Raw genomic sequence first — 22,486 nt, forward strand, 5'->3', positions numbered from 1 at the left:
TGAGCTTGAAATCAACTTGGTCTCCAGAACCAGTTCCAGGACAGCCAGAGCTACAGAGAGAAGAAACCCTTTCTCACAAAAAGACAAAGAAATTCTATTTTGATAACACAGAGAACACAGAGATTGCTACTCAAGGCTATGTGATTGTCACACCTACATTGGTTGATCCAGTTAGCAAATATTTTCTGACCATCTTTGTTATTTGGCACCAGAGTTAGTAATGTTTCTTTAAATTTAAAGTGTTTTAAACATTCTAGATGCAAAACAAAACTCTCACATAGGTTGTTTAGAAGGCGTGTGAGCAGTTGTTTAAAGTCAGTCTGAGTGTTATCGAGTCTTGCAACTGTCTCTTAGGACCAAGGCAGTTTCCTTTGTTTCTCTGTGGTTTCTGAAATAGCAACTTTGGCTTTTGTTAAGCTGCTAAGAGTCAACACTTGAAAGAGAATCAGACCTCCTCTATATAAGCTGTGTATAAGAGTTTCTTCTTGATGAATGAGGTATTGTCCATTGTTTATACAACTATGATTGGGGATTTTACCAAAAAACCCTGGCGTAGGAGCTGTTCACTCTAATTTCTGAGATCGTAGAAATATTGCTTCTGAACTTTAAGGGGAGTTTCACTTCAGCCCTATTGTCTTGAAGCTGGGAGTTTTTATGAGGTCATTGGGATTTTAGTTGTAGGATCTTTTGAGTCTTCAAATGTCAGTGTAGTCAGTGTGTTTTGTTGCTCTTCACGTCAAGAGCCACACTCTGCTTCTCCCTTTCTGTATAAAGCTCTTCAGGGCCGCCCCTTTGAGGTCAGGGCTTATTGGTAGTTGGTTGCACTCCATGTGGTCAGGCTTTTTTAAAAATTTTTATATTCTTCTGATTTTTCTAGTTTTATTTAAAGTCATTTCTTTTAAGAATTGAAATTGTTTAGCTACTACAGCTTTCTTCTGCACAACAAATTTATAGTGTGACTGCTTCCATATTTCACCATTTCCTGAGCTGTCTTTTCTTTGTTGTCTTTTGTAGCTTCAGGAAACTATTGTGTAGAACACACACACACACACACACACACACTCCCTCCTCATCTAAAGCCTGTTAATATGTTTTATTAGAGGTCTCAGGATTTTAAATTTGAAATGTTGCTTTTTAACCTCTCCAGTTTATTATGATTGTCTAACATTGCTGCAAAGTCTGAGCTGTATAGAAATAGTGAGTGACCCATTTGATTCTTAGCACTAGTGAAAGGTTCATGGCTGATCATGACGGAAGGGTCTTAGTGATATTGTTAAAACTCCTTGCTGTTAAGTCAGTTTGTACTTTTGGGTCTGTATAAATGTCTGCTTTCTACTTCCTGTTTCTGTGTTACCTATAGAACTTTGTATAGACAAAATGACCAAAACTTTGCCAGTAGTCCAATTCAGACTTAAATACACAGCTTTACATTTAAATGTCTTTTTGAAGAGATAGCTATGCCATTTAAATTCATAGAAATAATTTACCTGATGTTTGGCTCTATACTATAACATTTCAGTCACACGATGCTTGTTTTCCATAGAGAACTTGACTGTTTTGAGGTAGTCTGAACCACTATGGACAGTTTCTCTCGATAGGAAATTCATACATCTGTTGAGTTGAGATTTGATTCTTGGCAGCTCTTCATGTTCTGGTCTACAATGTACTTATGGGTGATCCAGCAAAAGTATAATTCCTCCCTTGAGAGAGCCAGGGATGGTGGTGCACACCTGTAATCCTAGCATCTGAGAGACTGAGGCAAGAGGTTTGTACGTTTGATTCCAATCTTGGTTACAATAGTGAGAGTCTATCTTAAAAAACAAAACAAAACAAAAAAACCCTCTTAGCTTGTCTTTACCTTTAGTAGTAGAGAAAGTAGACTTTGTAGAGCAGTTCCTAGAACAGTAATTGTAAAATAAACAATGTACTTTATTTTTTAGTTTCAAGTAAGATACATTTTATGTTTTATTTCTTTATTCACAGGCAGCTGAAAAAGTTGGATGAAGATAGCTTAACTAAACAGCCGGAAGAAGTGTTTGATGTCTTAGAGAAACTTGGAGAGGGGTGAGTATAGATAGAATATGTGCAGACTGGTGCTCCCAGTCTTTCTCCTGGCCTGCTAACTGAAGGATGTGAACCTCTCATGGTGTCAAGTGCAAGCCTGCACAAAAGGAAGAATGGCCCATATCAGCCCACACCTTCAATCTCATCATTTAGGAGGTAGATGCAGGCGGATCTCTGTGAGTTTGTGGCCATTTTGGTCTATGTGGCAAGTTCCAGGCCCTTTCTCTTACTCAAAAACAAAAACAAAGACAACAAAACAAAACAAAAAAATTGGAAAGCAAAAGGAGTTAGACATAGGCAATTTTATATACTGAGGGGTTGAAGGCATGCACCATCATGCTGGGCTACATCAAGAATTTCTTATACTTCTACATATTCTTTCAGTTTAATTCTGTGTATTTATTGCTTCTTCTATAATAAGTACATTAAAATACTAGGGATACCTTAAGTGTTTAACTTTTGAATAGATAATACATTCATATGATTCAGAGATAGTTAATGTGTATGTAAACAGGCATTGTATGTGACATTTTAATCCCTCCAGAATACCTCTGACTAACGGCTGACTGACTGTGTACTTCTTTCTTTTTCTGTGGTGTTAGGGATTGAGCCCAGGCTCACACGCATGTCAGGCAAGTGTTCTGCCTGAGTGAAGCCTCCCTTCCCCTCCCTGCTTGAGAGTTTAGTATTATTATGTTTAAACACAGACCTGTAGTAATGACAAGTGCAATTCTGGATTACATGGAATAGATTTTCATGGATTACCTCCTTGTTAAAAACATTAGTCTTCAACTTTCTGTCAGTTGAAAAAGTACTCTGGGATTCATCAGAAAAATCAAGCAGAGGAAGGAAGGAAAAGAACATGAGCTGTGATGCTCCAAGACAAGCCCAAGACGGTGGAACCCTGCCAGTTGAATGGCATCAGTAAAGGTATGAGGTGGTGGCAGCCACTCTGCATCTCTTGTCTGGGATCTGTAGCTTTAGCTTGGCATTTCTACTGAAAGTGATTAGTCCATGCCCCTTAATCTAATATGATATACATTGGTGGACATAATTACATATGTGATTAACTTAGTGTTTTTTTATTTCTAATAAGAGCATGTTAGAGTAGTAAAGAACTCACACACCGAAGTCACACAGACCTGGGTTTAAAGCCTTGATATCCTATTTATTAGCATAGCAGATGGGCTATACTCTCCACTCTCACAGCCTTCATTGCAAAGCAAGGATAATAACAATGTCTGTTATGTGGTGTCATAGAAAGTATTGCATGAAATAATAGAGATGTAAAGTACTAGGTACAGTGATTGTCACAAACTCAGTAAGACACACCTGTTATTTTGTGTATCAGCTGAAGCATTTTTCAGACCTATGTCAAATCAAAACTAAATCTTAAGTCTTCAAGTACAGTTAGGTGTTCTTAGCAGGGACCCTGCTTGCTGTAGGAATTATCGAACTTGTAGGCAGAAAATATCAGATATATAATGTGGGGGAAAACAAGCTAACTGTGTTTTTTCTTCTTCTTTTTTTATTGTGTTTAGATGCAGATGTATTCAGCAGAGAACTTGGGAATTTCCCTCTAAAGATCCTCTCCTGCTTTCATCTCATTGAACTTTTAAATGACACTACAGACACTTGGATTTTTGTCATCCTGACCTAATGAACCTGGGCAGGTTTCATGGAACTAGCATGATCCTGCAGAAGACCTTCCTTACCTGTGCTACTCTAATACAAACACCACCGCATCTTCAGATGTTCCTTCAGTGAATGGATTATGAATTCTCAGTGACTTGTGGCTTGTTTTCCAAGTGAGCTTGTGCTGAAGAACCATATTTGGTTCTGGAGCTGTTGTCATGCTGTTGTGAAGAAGTCATGTGTCTCTATGGCAGGGCAGAGTCACAACTTGAACCAAGATGAGCGGAGAGCACCTGGGATATTTAGAAAGGAGCCTAGCATCCTTTTGCTTCTGTTACTTCCAAGTTTTATACATTTGCTCCTTTAATTTTTTTTTTTTGAGCTACATTCCAAGTCTTCATTTAAGTTTCTATCGTAAGATAGTAACAAATTGTTCCCTTCGTTCCATAGCTAGTGAGTGCTGTTGACTAGTGAGACTTGTGCCTGTTTGTATTGGCCTTCAGATACTGTTTATTTCCATTTTTTTTTTTTTTGCATTCATCCCTACTTGGACGGTTATGTGAAACAGCCACTTGATTATGTTCATTCTCTGAAAGTTAAACTCACCAAATCATTGAGTTAGCATTGTAGCGAGTCAGGTCTTATGTGGATTATTAGCTACTTCTATTGCTTTAATGGGATATCTGATGGGAAACAACTTAAAGAAGGAATTGTCTGAGTTTGAGAGTGTGTAGTCAGTCCAGCATGGTGGGCTGGCACAGAGTGCAGCTGTGGCAGTGGGAGCATAGATGACACCTGGGGGACTAGATAGAGGGAGCTTTAAGGTGTGGTATAAACCTCAAGGTCACCCCTCACCTGCTCACTTCCTCCATCTTGGCCCCACTTTACAAAGGTCCCCAGCCTTCCAAAAGGGCATTGCCTTCTGGGGACCAAGTGTTTAAACACATGAGCCTGTTAGGGACATTTCACATTCAAACTATAACCTTGGGCGTGATTGTCAAAGCCTACCTCCTTCAGATTATGATCACTGTGGTATGTGGGATCTTGAGTCTTTGCTCATTGTTCATCTGATTTGTTGGAGTTTCTTTGCTATCAGGATAGACGGGGGCTTGAGGGTAGGGATACTGTCATGATTACCAAATAAGTCCACTTGGAAGGCTTTTCATTCCTAATGCATAAGAATAACGAGTGAAAATTCTATTGAATATTTAATCATAGGGCAAAGGCATCAGCTTATGTGGTGAATCAACTATAGTAAAATTGTAGAATGCTAAGACTCAGAAAGCTATGGAGAGCTTATCTATGAAGAATATTGCTCTAATGAAAGCAAACTTTGGGAAGCAGTAGCTGTGGGAAACTGCTGTTCCAGTGCCAAGGGAAAGGAGAGTTTTGCACCCAGCAAAACTCATTACAGCATGAAGATAGCTTTGGACATACGAGGCTAGTATTTCAGAAAGGCCTTTCGATGGCAGTAACAGAACACCTAGTGGCTAACTCTGACGGCATTTAGTGACAAACTAATAAATCTCCCACAAGTGGGTAGTTGGTTTATTAACGGTTGGTCTGGGCAGTTCTTATGGTCACAAGATGGTTCTATCAGTTTCAAGTGTCATCTTGACAGTAGCCAAAGCAAGGAGGAAAGTGACATGTGAAAATGGACAGCCCTGTGTGCTTGTCTTGCCCGGGAAGAAAGTCTTCAGAATTCTAGCCATACAGTGGCCAGATCTTGCTGCTGGTTCAGTCACTGGCAGAAGAGAAACGGAGTGCCATGACTGGCAGGATGGTTTTCCCGAGGGCTGGCACACTGCTATGCTAATTGAGAGTTATTTAGCAAGGAAGAAAGAACAGTGGCTGGTCTTCTACACATGCTCAGTAGTTATTTTTCTGTGGTAAAACAGTATTTGAAACTCTTTGAGCATCTTTTTATTCTTTTTTACGTACATGGGATTCAGATAGAACTTTATGTGTACTCTACATTCATAGATATTTGGTTAAAGAAGTTTTTAAAATCTGTTTTGACATTGAGATAATTCCTTTTTGGCAGTGAGAAATACTCTGTTATTTTGACATTTTAGTTCACATCCTTTACTTTGATTTTCTTTTCACCAAGATAGTACAAAGAAACAGGTGTGTTTGGGAAATTTATTTATTCTTTTTGGTTTTTCAGTCTTTTGAAACAAGGTTTCTCTGTATAGCCCTGTCTGACCTGGAACTCGATCTGTAGACCAGGCTGGCCTTGAGCTCACAGAAATCCACCTGATTCTGTCTCCCAGGTGCTAGGATTAAAGGTGTGTGCCACTCCTGCACTGGTGTGTTTGGGAAATTTAAAAATTGATTTTCTCATATTTCACTGAGAGCTGCCCTGGACATTAATGAAAAAAAAGGAGCACCATAACCCACTTGTAAGGGAGTTTGTAGGTCTTTTTTTCTTTTCTTTTCTTTTTTTCTGTCATGTTGTGAATAAGAATTCAGGAACAAGAGAGCTAACTCATGTTTTTGTAACACTGTATAGTGGTGGTAGGATGCAGTCTTCTGTCTTTAGATTCTAAACCTAATGTTCTTGTAGCACCCAGATTGAATGAACATAGGACCTTGGTTTTGATGAGAAGCTTTTCAGGGAAGGTGAAACAGATTTAGGGAAGGCAAAAAGATTTTCATATGCACTGTTCATGTGATACTAGTATGAAAGAGGTTCAGGTCTTCATGAGTTTGCATATTTTAAACATTGCAGCATGTAGAGGAGTAAGGACAGAAAGACTGATAATAGAGTGGCTGTAGGGAAACAGACACGTGTTATTGTGTTGAATTGGAGAGAAAACAAGCTTTGTGTTCAGTCTACATGGGTTTAGATCATAAGCTCATCACCTTATGTGACTTTGGGTAAATCATATGACCTTTCTAAACTTTTAATTTTTACTTGTAAAATAGTCACCTCTTTGTCTTTAAAAAATTTTTGTTTTCAGATATTAGGGACGGTGCATGCACGCTGTTACAGTCATTTGAAAATTGTAATTATCAAATAGACCTGATAACTTTTTTGATGCTGGGGATTAAACCTAGGGCCTTGCTCATGCTAGATGAGTGCTCTCCCAGTGAGCTACACCCTGGCTCCCAAATGTGAAGGTTTTTTTTTCCTGAGACAGGGTTTCTCTGTATTGTTTTGGTGCCTGTCCTGGGACTAGCTTTTTAGATCCACCTGCCTCTGCCTCCCAAGTACTGGGATTAAAAGCATGCGCCACCAACGCCTGGCTCAAATGTGAAGTTTTACGGTGCCATTTTCCCCCCCAGGTACTTAAGGTGTCTCAGTTTTGCAAGCTTGTAAGCATTAGGTACTTGGGATAGAAAGTAGTGTAGGTTGATTGTGCTAATCTGATCTTTTGTCTCGGTGCTCTGGCTTTACATAAGTGGTCTCCTTTCCCAATTGCAGGTCTTATGGCAGCGTGTACAAGGCTATTCATAAAGAGACTGGCCAGATTGTTGCTATCAAGCAAGTGCCGGTGGAGTCAGACCTGCAGGAGATAATCAAAGAAATCTCCATAATGCAGCAGTGTGACAGGTAAGGACACGAGGGACTCTTTGACAGAGTGAGCTTCTGCGTTTGCTGTGATCATATAGTTTGACACCTATAGATTGAGATGTTTGCAGAAGGGCGAGGTCAGTGAGGTCACTGCATATTTTCTGAAAAATATGAGAAAGCTTTATGTTTGTAGATAGTTTATCATTTTTGCGTTTTTTTCCTCCATCAGTTAGCTCTCTTAGAGATGAGGAAGAGGCAGACAGTGGCTTGTTCTTCCTTGCTCGCTTTCTCTCTCTCTCACTCACTCACTCACTCACTCACTCACTCACTCACTCACTCACTCACTCACTCGCTCGCTCTCTTACTTTCTTTTGAGAAAATTTTCTGCGGAGATAACTGAGATAATTCAAATGCCTTTTAGCCCCAGAAACCATAGACTATCAGATTGGTCTATAAGAAGGGAATGTTTGTTTAGGTATCAACGGTTCTTTTTATTCCAGCTGAGACTTCTTTTTTTTTTTTTTTTTTTTTTTTTTTATTAATATTTTTTTATTTTCCATTTTAAATTTAGATAAGAAACAAGGTTGCTTCACAAGTCAGTACGAGGTCCCTCTCCCTTTCCCTCCCCTCCTCCCGTGCCCTCCCCCCATCCCCCCCCGTTATCCCCTCATTCCCCCAGGGAGGGTGAGGCCCTCCATGGGGGTGTCCATAGTCTGTCATTTCATATAGGGCAGGGCCTAGACCCTTCCCCAAGAGTTCAGGGTGAGAGTGCACCTCACATTGTTCTATGGGAGTCCAGAGACCGTGTGTATACTTGGGATGGGTACTGATCTGCTGTCCAAGGCTCAATAGATTACCTAGGCCTCCTCACTGACACCCAGATTCAGGGGGTCTTGATCAGTCCCATGCTGGATTCCCAGGCTGATGCCTGGGATTCAAGAGTTAACCTTTGTCTGGTCAGCTGTTTCTGGGGTTCAACCAGCCCAGTCTTAATCCCTTTGATCATCAGTCCTCCTCTCTGATACTGGCTTTCTTGAGTTCAGCTCAGTACTTAACCAGCCAGTAAATGAAGTTTCTGTTTCCCAGACTCTCTGGCAATAGGATTGTAGGCTGGCACTCCCCAGATCTATGTCTAAAATCCATATATGAGAGAGTACATGCCATGTTTCTCTTTTTGTGACTGGGTTACCTCACTCAGGATGGTTTCTTCTAGTGTCATCCATTTGCCTGCGAATCTCATGATTCCATTATTTTTTTCTGCTGAATAGTACTCCATTGTGTAGATGTACCACATTTTCTCTATCCATTCTTCGGGTGAGGGACATCTAGGTTGCTTCCAAGTTCTGGCTATTACAAATAAAGCTGCTATGAACATAGTGGAACAGACATCTTTGTTATATGAATGGGCATCTTTTGGATATATGCCTAAGAGTGCAGTTGCTGGGTCTTGTGGTAGGTTTATTCCCATTTTTCTGAGGAATCTCCATACTGCTTTCCAAAGTGGCTGAACCAGTTGGCACTCCCACCAGCAATGGAGGAGTGTCCCCCTTTCACCACATCCTCTCCAGCATAAATTGTCATTGGTGTTTTTGATTTTAGCCATTCTGACAGGAGTGAGATGGTATCTCAGAGTTGCTTTGATTTGCATTTCCCGGATGGCTAAGGATGTTGAGCACTTTCTCAAGTGCCTCTCAGCCATTTTAGACTCCTCTATTGAAAACTCTCTATTTAGTTCTGCAGCCCACTTCTTAATTGGGTCCTTTGCTGTTTTGGAGACTTGCTTCTTGAGTTCTTTGTAAATTTTGGAGATCAACCCTCTGTCAGATGTGGGATTAGTGAATATTTTTTCCCATTCTGTGGGCTGCCTTTTTGTCTTGCTGACTGTGTCCTTTGCCTTACAGAAGCTTCTCAGTTTCAGTAGGTCCCATTTATTAATTGTTGAGCTCACTGTCTGTGCTACTGGTGTTATGTTCAGGAAGCTGTCTCCTGTACCAATTCTTTCAAGGGTACCACCCACTTTCTCTTCTAAGAGGTTCAGTGTGGCTGGATTTATGTTGAGGTCTTTGATCCATTTGGACTTAAGTTTTGTGCATGGCGATAAACATGGATCAATCCGCATTTTTCTACATGCCAGTCTCCAATTATGCCCCAGCTGAGACTTCTTAAGTGTTTTAATTTTGAGGAACTAAGATTTGTCAAATGCTATAAGCAGGAAGTTGGCCCCAAAGTCAACCACAGAAGAGCACGTGATCTGCTGTGAAGTTCCATGACAACATGAGTTGGTTACCAATAGAGCAGGCATAACCAGCACAGTTGAGATGTGAGAGACTGGCCGGGCGTTGGTGGCACACGCCTTTAATCCCAGCACTTGGGAGGCAGAGACAGGAGGATCTCTGTGAGTTCGAAGCCAGCCTGATCTACAGAGCTAGTTCCAGGACAGCCTCCAAAACAATACAGAGAAACCCTGTCTCAAAAAAACCAAAAAAAAAAAAAAAAAAAAAAAAAAAAGATGTGAGAGACAATTCAAATTGACGGCAGTGCTAGGTCCCGGGAGTTGGAGTGAGGGTGAAGAAGTTTTGCACTTGAAGCGTCAATTTTGGTGACATCAGTTTATTACTCTGTTTGTCAACTTGAGCAGTAGATTATGTGGAGGCAATGGATCTTGTTATTTTGCAGGGACTTCAAATCTTCTCAACTTTGAAGTACACCTACTGCTCATCTTCCTCCCATTGTGGGTTTTTTTTTTTTTTTTGTGGTTATTGTCTACTATACAAAAACCTCCAGTTTTTTTTTTTCCTGGTTGGATTGGCCAGAATTAAGTTAGCAGTTTTTCTTTATTTCTGTATGATTTACTTTACTCAAACTTCAATTTACTTTACTCACACTCTTTTTACTTGACAAATTGGGACTATATATAAACAGAGTATGGAAATGGCTTCTAAATGCTAACTAAAGTGTTTTTTTTTTTTTTTTTAAAGATTTACTTTTGTTTTCTTTTGGTTTTCCAAGACACTGTAGCTTTGGAGCCTGTCCTGGAACTTGCTCAGTAGACCAGGCTGGCCTCAAACTCACAGAGATCCTCCTGTCTCTGCTTCCTGAATGCTGGGATTAAAGACATGTGCTGCCACCGATGCCACACCTGGCTAATTTTACATTTTATGTATATGCCTGCATGTATGTATGTGGACCACGTGTGCCTGAAGACTGTGGAGGCCGGAAGATGGCATCAAACCCCCGGAATTGGAGTTATAGACAGTTGTGAGCTGTCATGTGGGTGCTGGAATCTGAACCTAAGAGTATCCTGTGCTAAGAAGTGACGTTTTGAAGATCCTTCTGGGTTAAGCCTTCTAAGAAAAAAAAAAAAAAAAAAAGACAAGGCAGAATCCTTGTGTTCTGAGAGTTTTGTTAGTTTGTTTTATTTTTGTGTCACTGTCTTGAGTAGGGGAGGGCTTTGGGGACATTTACCTGGTTTATTAAAGCAGCTGGAGAAGAATATCAGTGGTTTTTCTCCATTTTCTGGGAGTTCATAGGCCAGGCTTGTACAGTTCAGACTTCTAGCTGACAGTACAAGACTGTATAGAACATGTCCCAACAGTGTGTTTGGACAATAAAGAAAATACTACAGGAGGCGAGGGAAGAGAGCACTCAAGGGGATTATTGTGAGCCGTAGGAACTCAATTACCTGTGCTTGCACTAATGTTCATTTTATGTGTGGTGTTTTCCTTCTGTCCTTGTCACTGGCATATGTCCTGAGAATGAAGGGACATTTGAAGGGAAGGGAAAGTCCAGGAAGTCAGTGTAGTTTTAGTATCTTTGGTTGCTATGCAACCTGGTTTCTAACAGCAGTCCAGCTGTTAATGCTACAAATTGTCAAGCAGAGTTTTCATTTTACTGGGGTGCTTGACTTCTCAGATTCTTCTTATTTGGTGTCTCCAAATTTAAGACCTAAAGTTCCAGTATTAATAATAAACATTCTTTATATTATATAGTGATGATTTTGTTACTCCCAATTATAATACGACTTTTTAGAAAAAAGAAAAAGAGATTGCTTTTCATTTGGGTAAAATCGTCATCATTATATATCCCTTGGTATATCTTACCATGTCTCTGTGGGGTTTAACTGTGAACTGTGATTGTTTTATAGCTTATCCCTCTTTCTCTTGTGAATAGACACACACATGCGCTCTCTCTCTCTCTCTCTCTCTTCGTGTATGGGTGTGATGAGTGTTTTGTCTACGTGTGTGTCTGTGTACCACTTGCATGCCTGGTTCCTGAGGATAGAAGAGGGTATCAGATCCCCTGGAGCTGGAGTTACAGACAGTGGTGAGCCACCATGTGGGTGCTGGGGATCCTCTGGACGATCAGGAAGTATTCTTCACAGCTAAGCCAAGTCTCCTGTCCCAGGGTATATTAAGTTATTTATTAAACATTCCTCTAACACGTTCCATGGACTTATGGTGCAGTTATTTAAGTTCCCTCATATTGGATGCTCATTTAAATTGTATCTGATTTCTTTTACTATGTCAGTAGCTCATTTTTTGAGACTCTGATATTTTTTGAGGATTATACACTTACGCTGTTTTCTTGTTTTGAATCTATGTTATTATTCTTACGAAAATGGATTCCATTTCATGTTTTTATCAGGAGATTGCTTGTGTTAGTCCTAGCTAGAAATAATAATTTTTTTACATGAGAAATTACTTTCCATGCATTGAATAGAATGAATTGAAATGTTTGCAGGGTGTTTCACTAATTTGTATTGTGTTTCTCTCCAGCCCTCATGTAGTCAAATATTATGGCAGCTACTTTAAGAACACAGACCTGTGGATCGTTATGGAGTACTGTGGGGCTGGCTCTGTATCGGATATCATTCGGTTACGAAACAAGACGGTAAATTTACCTCCTAGAAGGGGCTGCTGGTCTAGTATTTTTGTCGTGTTTTTCTTAGGCATTCTACACATAGGCTAGTGATAGGAAAGTGGTACAGGATCTTGGAAGGCAGAGCAGCAGGAGCAGCATCTCCTGAAGGGACACTGTGGGTAGGAACCAGCCAATGTGAAGACTCGAGACTGCAGTGTGTTTGGTATGTTTGGTGTTGGAAGTGCAGCCACTGAGACGGGATTAGACAAAGGGAACTTGAGGAGGTCTAACTTGAGTTAGACAGGTGGGCAGGCTTGATGGCTTTGGGTCTTGTAGGTCAGAGTACTGTGGCTAAGTGTTACTGCAGATACAGAAGGAACATGTCTAGATTCTAAGAAAGTGAGTCATCTGACACGAGATTTGAAAAACAATTCTAGTTTCTGTGTAGGTTGTTAATGGGAAATTTTAGCTCTTGGGTGGTTTTGATTTTGGTTGTAAGAATGGGAGTGGGCATCCCCATGTTAAGTATTTGCAATGTAAAAATTATCTTAAGTATGCAAAAGTATATTGTAAATCATGAAGTATTATATAAGTTATAAGATGGGACTCTTTTGAAACTCAAGTTATGAATTTTGTATCATATCATTTTCTTAATTTATGTTATTGAGAATTTGTATGTTTTCTTTATTAGACAGTAGTAAGTTCTTTAGCCAAGAATAATGTTCTAACATAATATATATTTCTGGTACCAAATGGTTAGCCCTGAAAACATGTATACAAGTAACAGCATACAGATGGAGTAGGTTATATTTATGTATTAGGAATATATATATATATATACATATATATATATATATGAATGTAACAACAATCATAAAAGAGTCCATGAATTTGAAAGAAAGCAAAGACTGGGAGGCTTTGGAGAGGAAAAGAAGGGAGAAGATGATATGATTATAAGCTCAAAAAATGAAATAAGTAATTTAAGAGAAGTCGAAAGCTTGACTAATTTGTTGATTTAAAATTGAAGCTGTAGGCTTTGTATGTAGCACCAAATTGTTTCTGCCCCCTCATCAGTCCAGAATGAACTGTACTGGTGATGTCTGTACCTATTGATATCTTAATACTAGTTTATTAGTTTATGTTCTTAATTATTAATTATTTTGCTATATGTTAAAAACTATTTAGTGTGACAGCCTCTAGCCACAGGGGTCTAGAGTACTGTTTAAATTTAAAGGAATATGACCACAGAAAGATATAAAAACTTTAAATATTTATCATGATAGAACCTGTCTCAAAAAAATGATCACGGTAGAATGATGATAGCTGTGTTAAGTGAGGTTGCCCAGAGACCACATGCTGTCTCTGATGTGGGTCTGTTCTGAGGTGGATCTTAGCTTCTCATGTTTTATAAGTGCTATCCACATGGGGTGGGGAAACTAGAAAAGAGCCCACGAGAGGGGGAAAAGTTTACTTTAAGCAGAAAATTACTGTATAATTAAATCTAAGTAGATGTTAGCTGTATTTAAAAGCTAAAGAAGTCACGATGGGTTGGGCTAAGGTCTGACCACCTGTGAGAGAGTTTAAATCCCCGATTATGTTCTTTTAGGAATTGCTGTTCACGTTTACTTGCAGGCACATCTCCTTTTTGGAGCGTCAGTGCTGCTGCTGAGGTGGCATCTGGTTTTGTAGGTTTCTAATGTTGAACTGCTTCCATTGGGGTTCATTTTTGCTCTCGTTTTGATGCTTTCCGTCATTTTTAGTTCTCATTATGCAAATTTAAATCTTAGAATAAAAGTAAAAGAAAGTAGTGCCAGAAGTACAAGCTGGGTCTTGCCCATGCTGGATCTTTTTGTCCACAGCTTACTCCTGAATGTGTGTTGTTTACCATACTGGGAGTTAGTGAGAGCTGGATGGATTTTGTGCAGGATTTGGGTGTGATCTGCAGAGTCAGCACACAGCCACTCTAGCCTAGTGGTTCTCAACCTTCCTAATGCTATGACCCTTTAATACAGTTCCTCACATTGTGGTGACCCCCAGCCATAAAATTATTCCGTGGCTACTGTAATGTCTCCACTGTTATGAATTGAAATGTAAATATCTTGACCCACATTGTTCTAGAGCTATTTCATTGTCCACTCTTGATGCTTGGGATAAAAAAATAAGCAATAAAAGGCATTTTCCAATGGCATGTGTAGCTGTAATAAGGAAGCCTGCGGAGTATGTCAGGTTGTCTCTTTGCTGACAAGGTGAGATAATGGAACAGAGAATGACCAGGCACGGAGAAGGAAGGGCCTCTGCTGTTCCGATGAGCAACATTTGGACAGACAGTGAAGAAAGCCAAAGCCCAGATGTGTGGATGAACAGGAGCCTTAGAGGAGAGGGAATAGTCAGGTGAAAGGAGTGAGAAGGACTGGAACTTTCAGGAAACAGCATGGCTGATGTGCAGTGTAAACAGGGTTGAAACTTCTTATTGTTTTTTGTTTTTCAGTTAACAGAAGATGAAATAGCTACAATATTGCAATCAACTCTTAAAGGACTAGAATATCTTCATTTTATGAGAAAAATACACCGAGATATCAAAGCAGGAAATATTTTGCTCAACACAGAAGGCCATGCAAAGCTTGCAGATTTTGGAGTCGCAGGTCAACTTACAGTAAGTGGAAATGGTGACTGGTACCAGTACTTCAGGCAGTGCCCCAGAATGCAATTCCATTGAGTGATTGATTTTACTTGTGTGCGTGTGTGATGTTATGTGGTGTGTGTGTGTGTATGAGAGAGATAGAGATAGATAGATAGATAGATAGATAGATAGAGAGAGAGAGAGAGAGAGAGAGAGAGAGAGAGAGAGAGAGAGAGAGAGAGAGAGAGAGAGAGAGAGAGAGAGAGAGTGTGCTCATGTGTATTCCTGGGGGTGAATATTTGTGTTGTGTGGAAACCAGAGTCCATGTTGATTGACTGCTTTCTTAGTTGTTCTCCTCCTGACTTCTGTCTTTCACTGACCTGGAGGTCATTGACTCAGATAGTGCGCTCCAGGAGTCTGCCTGCCTCTGCCTCTGCAGGTTGAGATTCCAGATATGTGCTGTAGCAACTGCCTGGCTTCTTGTGTGGAGCCAGAGAGTTGTGCTCAGGTTCTCATGCTTACATGGCAAATGCTTTACCGACTGAGACGTCATCCAGCCCCTACTTATTAAAAAACAAACAAAAAATACTTGATTTAATTGTGTTAGTACAAATTTGTAGAATTTACAAGTAGATTACCAAATAGGTAATAGGAGTTTTAGGTCTTTTCTGGGGTTCAGGTTCATGGTTTAACTTATGCCTATAAAGATGGAAACTAACATAAGACACTAGTATTAATTTAAATCTAATATGTCAAGGACATAAAAGGAAGGCAGAGAGAACCAGGCTGCTCTCCTTCAGCAAGGCAGAGACTCCCATCCAGCCCGCAAGCAGTCCAGTCACCACACTGGAAGCACTCCTGCTTGCTTCGGGTTGGCTCTTGATTTCCCTTCTGTCTTGCTTGCGCTTGCCTGTGACAAAGCTGTTCAAAACAGGAGGACTAGAATTATTTTGTAAAATAACCAACCAAATGTAAAAGTCTGTAGAAAAGTGGAAACAGTTTTATATAGATAAACATGAATCTCCAACAATATCATGCCAAGGGCTCTCTTGGTGACCAGTGAATATTGTATGCTTCACTATCCCTTCTCCCCAGCTACAAACTATTTATTTTATTTTATTTTTTTGAGATCAGGTTTCACTGTGTAGGCCTGACTGGTCTAGAACTCTCTATGTATACCAGTCCAGGCTGTAGATATGCCTGTCTCTACCTCTCAACTACTGAGATTTAAGGGTGTATGCCATCATGCCTGTCTCTTACTTTTTTTTTTTTTTTTTTGGTTTTTCGAGACAGGGTTTCTCTGTATTGTTTTGGAGGCTGTCCTGGAACTCACTCTGTAGACCAGGCTGGCCTCGAACTCACAAAAATCTGCCTGCCTCTGCCTCCTGAGTGCTGGGATTAAAGGTGTGCACCACCATTGTCCACCACCTATCTTACTTGTTAACTTTTGGTGATGTCCAGTTTCTTTTGTCGCTTCTGCTTCTGGTGCTTTAGCTAAGAACTTGTGACCTTGTGCAAGATCTTATATGTATTTAGTGATTTAGTTAATTTTTATTCCATGAGATAGGTATCCTGATATATTCTTTTGTGTATTGATAACTGGTCATTAGCCATTCATTTCAATCATTTGTTTGTTGGGGAAGTCCTGTGCATTTGTCAATAAAGCACTGTCTGGCCAATAGGGAATCTAGTTATGATAAGAGATAAGCTACATATAGGACTTTGGACTCACAAGAATGAGATAGATGATATTTTCTTTAAATCTTGCTAAATGTTAATAGACAAAATGTTGTAACTGTTCTTACTTGATAACTGTTCTGTTATATATAATTTGACTATGCTAAAGTTAAGACCTTTCTTTTTGTTTAAACAGAAAAGAGGAGATGTTGGGGAAGTCCTGTGCATTTGTCAATAAAGCACTGTCTGGCCAATAGGGAATCTAGATAGGTAGGACTAGGAGTCCAGGAGGACTCTGGGTAGGAGACACACAAGGAGATTCAAGATGTAACCACTATGGGGTAGGAAGCCCACAACTATTCTCCAGTAAGAGACATACTTAGATTAACAATTATGGGGTGATTACTTAAGTCAGAGCTAGCCAGTAAGAAACAAGCAGGGCCAACAGCTTCATAATTAATATAGCCTCCTGTGTGTTTATTTGGGACTGATGCGGCTCTAGAACCAGGCTGGCGGGAAGGATTCTCTCAAGGAAAAAGCTTCTCTTTACAATTTGTTGATAAGCCTTTAGCTTTTCTTTTGTTGAATTATGTATTGATACTTGCTGATAATCAAGTATGGGTTTATTTATGGTACTTTGGTGTATTCTGTAGGCCTGTATGTAGGTCATTATTTCAATACTTCAGTGTCTTGATTTTTACAGCTTTGGTTAAACGTGAGACCTTCAACCTTGTTCTCCTCTTTCAAGACTGTTTTGGTTCTTCTGGGATCCTGTGTTTCTCTCTGAGTTTTAGATTAGTGGTTATTTTTGCAAAAGAGATCATTGGGATTTTGGTAGATACTGCATTGAGTCATAAATCAGTGCTTTTTTTTTTTTTTTTTTTTTTTTTTACGAGACAGGGTTTCTCTGTATTGTTTTGGAGGCTGTCGGTCCAGCCCAGCCTCGAACTCACAGAGATCCGCCTGCCTCTGCCTCCTGAGTGCTGGGATTAAAGGCGTGCGCCACCACCGCCCGGCCATACATCAGTTTTTTTTAACAATAATATTTATTATGTATGCAGTATTTTGCCTGCATGTATCCCTGCAGGCCAAAAGGGGGCACCAGATCTTGTTATAGATGGATGTGAGCTACCATGTGGTTACTGGGAATTGAACTCAGGACCTCTGGTGGAGCAGTCAGTGCTCTTAACCTCTGAGCCATCTCTCCAGCCCATAAATCAGTTTTAAAAATGTTACCATCTTAGTATTAAGCCATCTAATTCATAGATCCAGGATGCTTTTGCATTTACTTACATTTTTCATCAATATTATCATTTGTACAGTAAGCATTTTCAGTTAATTTGATTAGTTCATTGTCTAGTGGTTTGTTCTTTTTGATATTACTTTAAGTAGAGCACTCTTGTTTTCAAATTATTCATTGTTAGTGAATGTGGGTATGGTTGATTTTTGTATATTATGTCCTGCTACATTGCTGAACTTATTTATTGGTAGTTTTCGTTTTTAAAAGCTGTGTGTATGCATTCCTGTGTATGGTTGTAGGTTGTGAGTCCTTGACTTTTACCTTGTTTAATGTTTGAGACAGGCATGTTTGTTATTTGTGGTGCGTACACCAGAGATTCACTTGTCTCTACCTCTCGTCTCCCAGTAAGAGCACAGGGATTGCAGATGGCCTCCCGAGCCTGGCTTTCACTGTGTTAGACCTCAGGACCTTAGACCCTTTACTGTCTCTAGCTCCTATTGGTCACCTCTATACCCCTTCCCCCCAAAAAGCAAGAACCCTCAAACTTCTGCCGTGAACATGCTTTATTTTGCTAAAGAAAACAAAAAGTTTTTCTTTTTCTTTTTTAACTCAGAGTGCAACTGTTGTCTATAAAGAATCATCTGGGCTTCCAGTACTACTATGTTAGGGTCTTCTTTGACTGGCTTTCTACCAGACTGCAGCCCTCTGGCTGCTTTCTGGAAAGTGGTAGGTAGTGATGGTGAGGGTGGCTTCGCAGTTAGTATAGAAATGCTAGCATTATTCTTGATTCACAGTGTTCCCCCAACTTCACTGTTGGGGATCTTCAGTTTTTCTCTCTAGGGAGTGTGTATCCAGCTAATGCAGACAAAGCAAGGGAAGCCCTTTTCCTTCACGTGAGAGCTGCTTCATCTTATGTAGTTCATTTTAACAAATGTTGTATTTATTTTTATTTTTGAGGCAGGGTCTTACCTTGTAGCAAGATTTGCCTGGAGCTTGCAGTATAGACCAGGTTGACCTCAAACTCAGGCAGATTTGCCTGCCTCTGCCTCCCAAGTGTTAGGACTAAAGGCATGTGCCACCACAGCTGTCTTTATTATTTTTGTTTATGTGTATGCATGTATTCTGTAATGGGTACATTCATGTGAGTGTAGGTGCCCTTGGGAGAGTGGTCACCGGTGTCAGAACCTTGTGGAGCTGGAGTAACAGGTGTTTGTGAGCTGCCTGATGTGGCTGCTGGGAGGCAAACTCAGGTCTTCTGACAGTAGGGAGTGCTCTTAGTTGCTGAGCCCTTCCTTTAGCCATCTGTATATATTGATTATTTTTGTGAAAGGACTTTTCAGTACAGCCTTGGCTGGCTTGGACCTCTTGGTTCCCTTGCTTTAGCCTCCTGAATTCTGGAATTAGATGTCTTGCTGTCTAAATCCTCCCGAGTCCTTCAATCCAGGGTTGTTTCGAGGACCTCTTTTCTCATTCTCAATGCCAGCAGTTTCTAAGCCATTTGGAAGGGTCTGTGCAGGCATTGGGCTGCTCCAGTTTTCCCAGTGACTGACTCAAGTGTCCATTTGATTGTCCGCTCAGTCAGCCGTCTGCTTCCAGCTCACCGAGCTTCGTGGCTTTGCTTTGCATTTTCAGATGGTTTTGGGAAGAAGTGAAAATAAGATGTATTTGTTCAGTCTACCATCGTTAGCAGAAATCTGCAGTTAGTTTCTTTTTCTGCTTTGGAGACAGTCTCCTGTAGCCCAGACTGGCCTTAGACTCCATCCTTCTTGCACACTGGGTGCTCGCTGGTGTTGTTTTCTAAGTCCCACCACAAGGTCCTCCTGTGGTAAACATAGGATGCTCACATTTTAAAGCATTTCTTTGATTTTTTCCTTAGGAAAGTGCCCTGTACTTTTCTTTCTTTCTTTCTTTCTTTCTTTCTTTCTTTCTTTCTTTCTTTCTTTCTTTCTTTCTTTCTTTCTTTCTTTCTTTCTTTCAGATGTGGTCTTACTGTTGTAGGCCTGGCTGGCGTGGAGCTTGCTGTGTAAAACAGGCTGGCTCAAACTCACATGCACTCCTGCCTCTGCCTTCCAAGTGTGTGCATCATCATTCCCGGCTTCCTCCCTCCCCTTCCCCCTCCCTTCCCCTCCCCTCCCCTCCTTTTTAGGCACAGTCTTGTACTGTAGCTGAGGCTGACCTGGAATTCCCTGTAGCCTGGCCTTCCTGCCTCAATCTCTTGAGAATGCTTGGATTACAAGTGTAAACTAATACCCGTTGAAAAAATGTATTTGTTGGTTATAAGAGATGGTTCAGATGGTAACAGCACAAACTTGCAAGCCTGACAACCTGAATTCCATCCACCGGGCTCATGGCAGAGGGGAAAACTCACTCCAGTAGTTGTCCTCTGATCTCTGCAGGCTCAGATTCTCCCCTCCTCTCCCTCCCCTTCCCTCTTCTCTGCCTTTTCTCCCTCTCCTCTCCTCTCCTCTCCTCTCCTCTCCTCTCCTCTCCTCTCCTCTCCTCCTCCTCTCCTCTCCTCCCCTCCCCTCCCCTCCCCTCCCTCCCCTCCCCTCCCCTCCCCTCCTCTCCCCCTCGTTAGAAGGGTAAATCCAGAACTAAGAACTAAGACATTGTTAAATTGTTCCTCCTTTGCCGTGGTTGAAACGGCTCCCTTTGCTAGTTTTTTGATATGGGTTTAAAAGACACAGACACCTCAAATTTGTATTTTAAAGATTTGTGTGTTTGAGTGTAGATGGCTGTGGAGGCCAAAAGCAGGCCTTGGAGTTACAGGTTGTTGTGAGACACTGTACATGGGTGCTGGGAACCAAATTCAGGTCCCCAGAAGACCAGGGAGTGCTCTAACCATTGAGCCAGCTCTCCTGCCCCTTACTTTCTGAATTTTATGTAGAACCCTTTGGATTTTTGTCTTCAATGTTCTGTTCCAGCATCATATAGCAGTTCATCTATACTTTCAGAATTCCTCTGGGTTTTGTTTTCTTATATTTGAGGATTATCTTTATTTGGTAAAAACATAAGGTAGGAATTTAAGTTTAGAGTTTTACAGATGGCTACCTAGCTTTTAGTGCTTTTCTTTATGGGTGTCATTATGTAGTATTGACTGATCTAGAACCTTGATGTTTACCAGGTTGGCCTTGAATATTAAGAGATCTGCCTCTCTCAACCCCCAAATGCTGGGGTTAAAGGCATGCACCATCATATTTGGCCAGTGCTTTGTAGTTTTGAGATATTTTGTTTTTGGTATGCTAGTTTGAAAGCATTTTAAGTTGTCCGTGGCATATGAATCTGACTGACTTTTGATTGTGTGCATATTTAGGTATGTGTGCCAGGTTTTCTCTCTGGATTTAATGCTCTTTGTTGCTCTCTTGTACTCTGTAACCTTGTAACTTAGGTCTAATTGGAGTTTAGGATACACTGGTCACTTAATTTTCAAAACATTTTCCATTATGTGAGTATCCATTTCTGGTTGAAATCTAGTAAAAACAACTTTGGGTATCACCATTTGAAAACATCCTGGCAAGTTTGAGGTTTCAGAGCTAAGGAAATGTTAATCCCAAGTTGTTTCTTTTGTGTGTGTGTGTGTGTGTGTGTGTGTGTGTTTTACTTCATGTACTTTGGTGTTTTGCATACATGTATGTTGTGTGAGAGTATTGGATCCTCTAAAACTGCCATGTGGGTACTGGGAATTGAATCCAGGTCCTCTGGAAGAGCAGCCCATGCTCTTAACCATTGGGCACCCCCCCTTCATTGTTTTTTTTTTTTTCTTTCTTATATACGATGGGCAGTGTCAGATCAGTTCAGAAGTGCCACCTGTCTTTGCTCCCAACTGATGTGATCTAAGTCACAAGCACTTCAGGAGTGTGGGACTAGGAAGGCTCTTGTGCATCTTTGCTTGAGTTTGGAAGTCCTCTCCCTAAGGTTGTAGCAAGGCTCTCAGAAGGACCAAGCAATTAGTGTAGTGTGTGCTGTAGCTGAGTATCCTTCTTCAAACTACAGGTCAAACCTGGTACCATGTTTATATCTAAGCTTTTAAAATGATTTTTCCAAGTGCACAATTGAACCCAGGGAGTTACATAAGTCTGTAAGACAGAAGACAAATGAGTAATTCTGCCTTCTAGGTGTGACTGTTATTAATAATGTTTATTGCTCTGGGCTGGTTTTTCTTCTACACAGGGTGGTTTCTTTTTAATGGTTGTTGCATTGTCATGATTATCATTTTGTTTTTCACAGAAATAAAGCTGTGTTATTCATCATTTTGTAAACTGCTTTTTGTGTGTGTATGTGTTGTAATGTTTTACACATCTTTCATGCTTATTTCTGTTTGAAATAGGGGCTTGCTATGTAGTCTTGGTTAGCCTCAAACTTAAGATTCCCCTGCTTCTGTCTCTCATGTTTAATGTACTAGGATTATAGGTGAGTGTTCACCATGCCTGCCTCTTAGAGAACTTTTAATGTAGCATTTCAGCATATGGGTATCTATTGTAATATTTATTTATTTATGTTTTTCGAGACAGGGTTTCTCTGTGGCTTTGGAGGCTGTCCTGGTACTAGCTCTTGTAGACCAGACTGGTCTTGAACTCATAGAAATTTGCTTGCCTCTGCCTCCCAAGTGCTGGGTTTAAAGGCATGCTCCACCAATGCCCAGCCTTTTTTTTTTTTTTTTTTAAGGCAGGGTCTCATTGGGTAGCCCTGCTGTCCTGGAACTTGCTATGTAGACCAAGAAAACCTTGGAGTTACAGACAGTTGTGAGCTGCCATGTGGTTGCTGGGAATTGAAACTGGGTCATCTGGAGGAACAGCCAGTGCTGTTAACCTCTGAGCCATCTCTCCAGCCCCCCCATTTGAATTTCTTTAGTGACTAGTCTCATTATGCCTCG

At 40.5% G+C, this 22,486-nt stretch overlaps 1 protein-coding gene across 2 annotated transcripts in view; it reads left to right on the forward strand.

Annotated features, from left to right (window-relative positions):
* The window catches only part of Stk4 (serine/threonine kinase 4), an 88,206-nt gene that overhangs the window by 3,275 nt on the left and 62,445 nt on the right, over nt 1–22,486 (forward strand). The window contains exons 1-6 of one of the 2 annotated variants that reach the window (XM_040732700.1): nt 1,984–2,064; nt 2,868–2,994; nt 3,606–3,872; nt 7,127–7,255; nt 11,992–12,106; nt 14,565–14,729. In XM_040732700.1, the coding sequence (XP_040588634.1) occupies nt 3,832–3,872; nt 7,127–7,255; nt 11,992–12,106; nt 14,565–14,729 (450 nt within the window). In that variant the 5' untranslated portion in view covers nt 1,984–2,064; nt 2,868–2,994; nt 3,606–3,831. Of the gene's footprint in view, nt 1–1,983; nt 2,065–2,867; nt 2,995–3,605; nt 3,873–7,126; nt 7,256–11,991; nt 12,107–14,564; nt 14,730–22,486 lie in introns of those variants that run through there. The other variant, XM_040732699.1, reaches the window with a different exon arrangement.

Source organism: Mesocricetus auratus, unplaced genomic scaffold (genome assembly GCF_017639785.1).
Source record: "Mesocricetus auratus isolate SY011 unplaced genomic scaffold, BCM_Maur_2.0 Super-Scaffold_100028, whole genome shotgun sequence".
Taxonomy (NCBI): domain Eukaryota; kingdom Metazoa; phylum Chordata; class Mammalia; order Rodentia; family Cricetidae; genus Mesocricetus; species Mesocricetus auratus.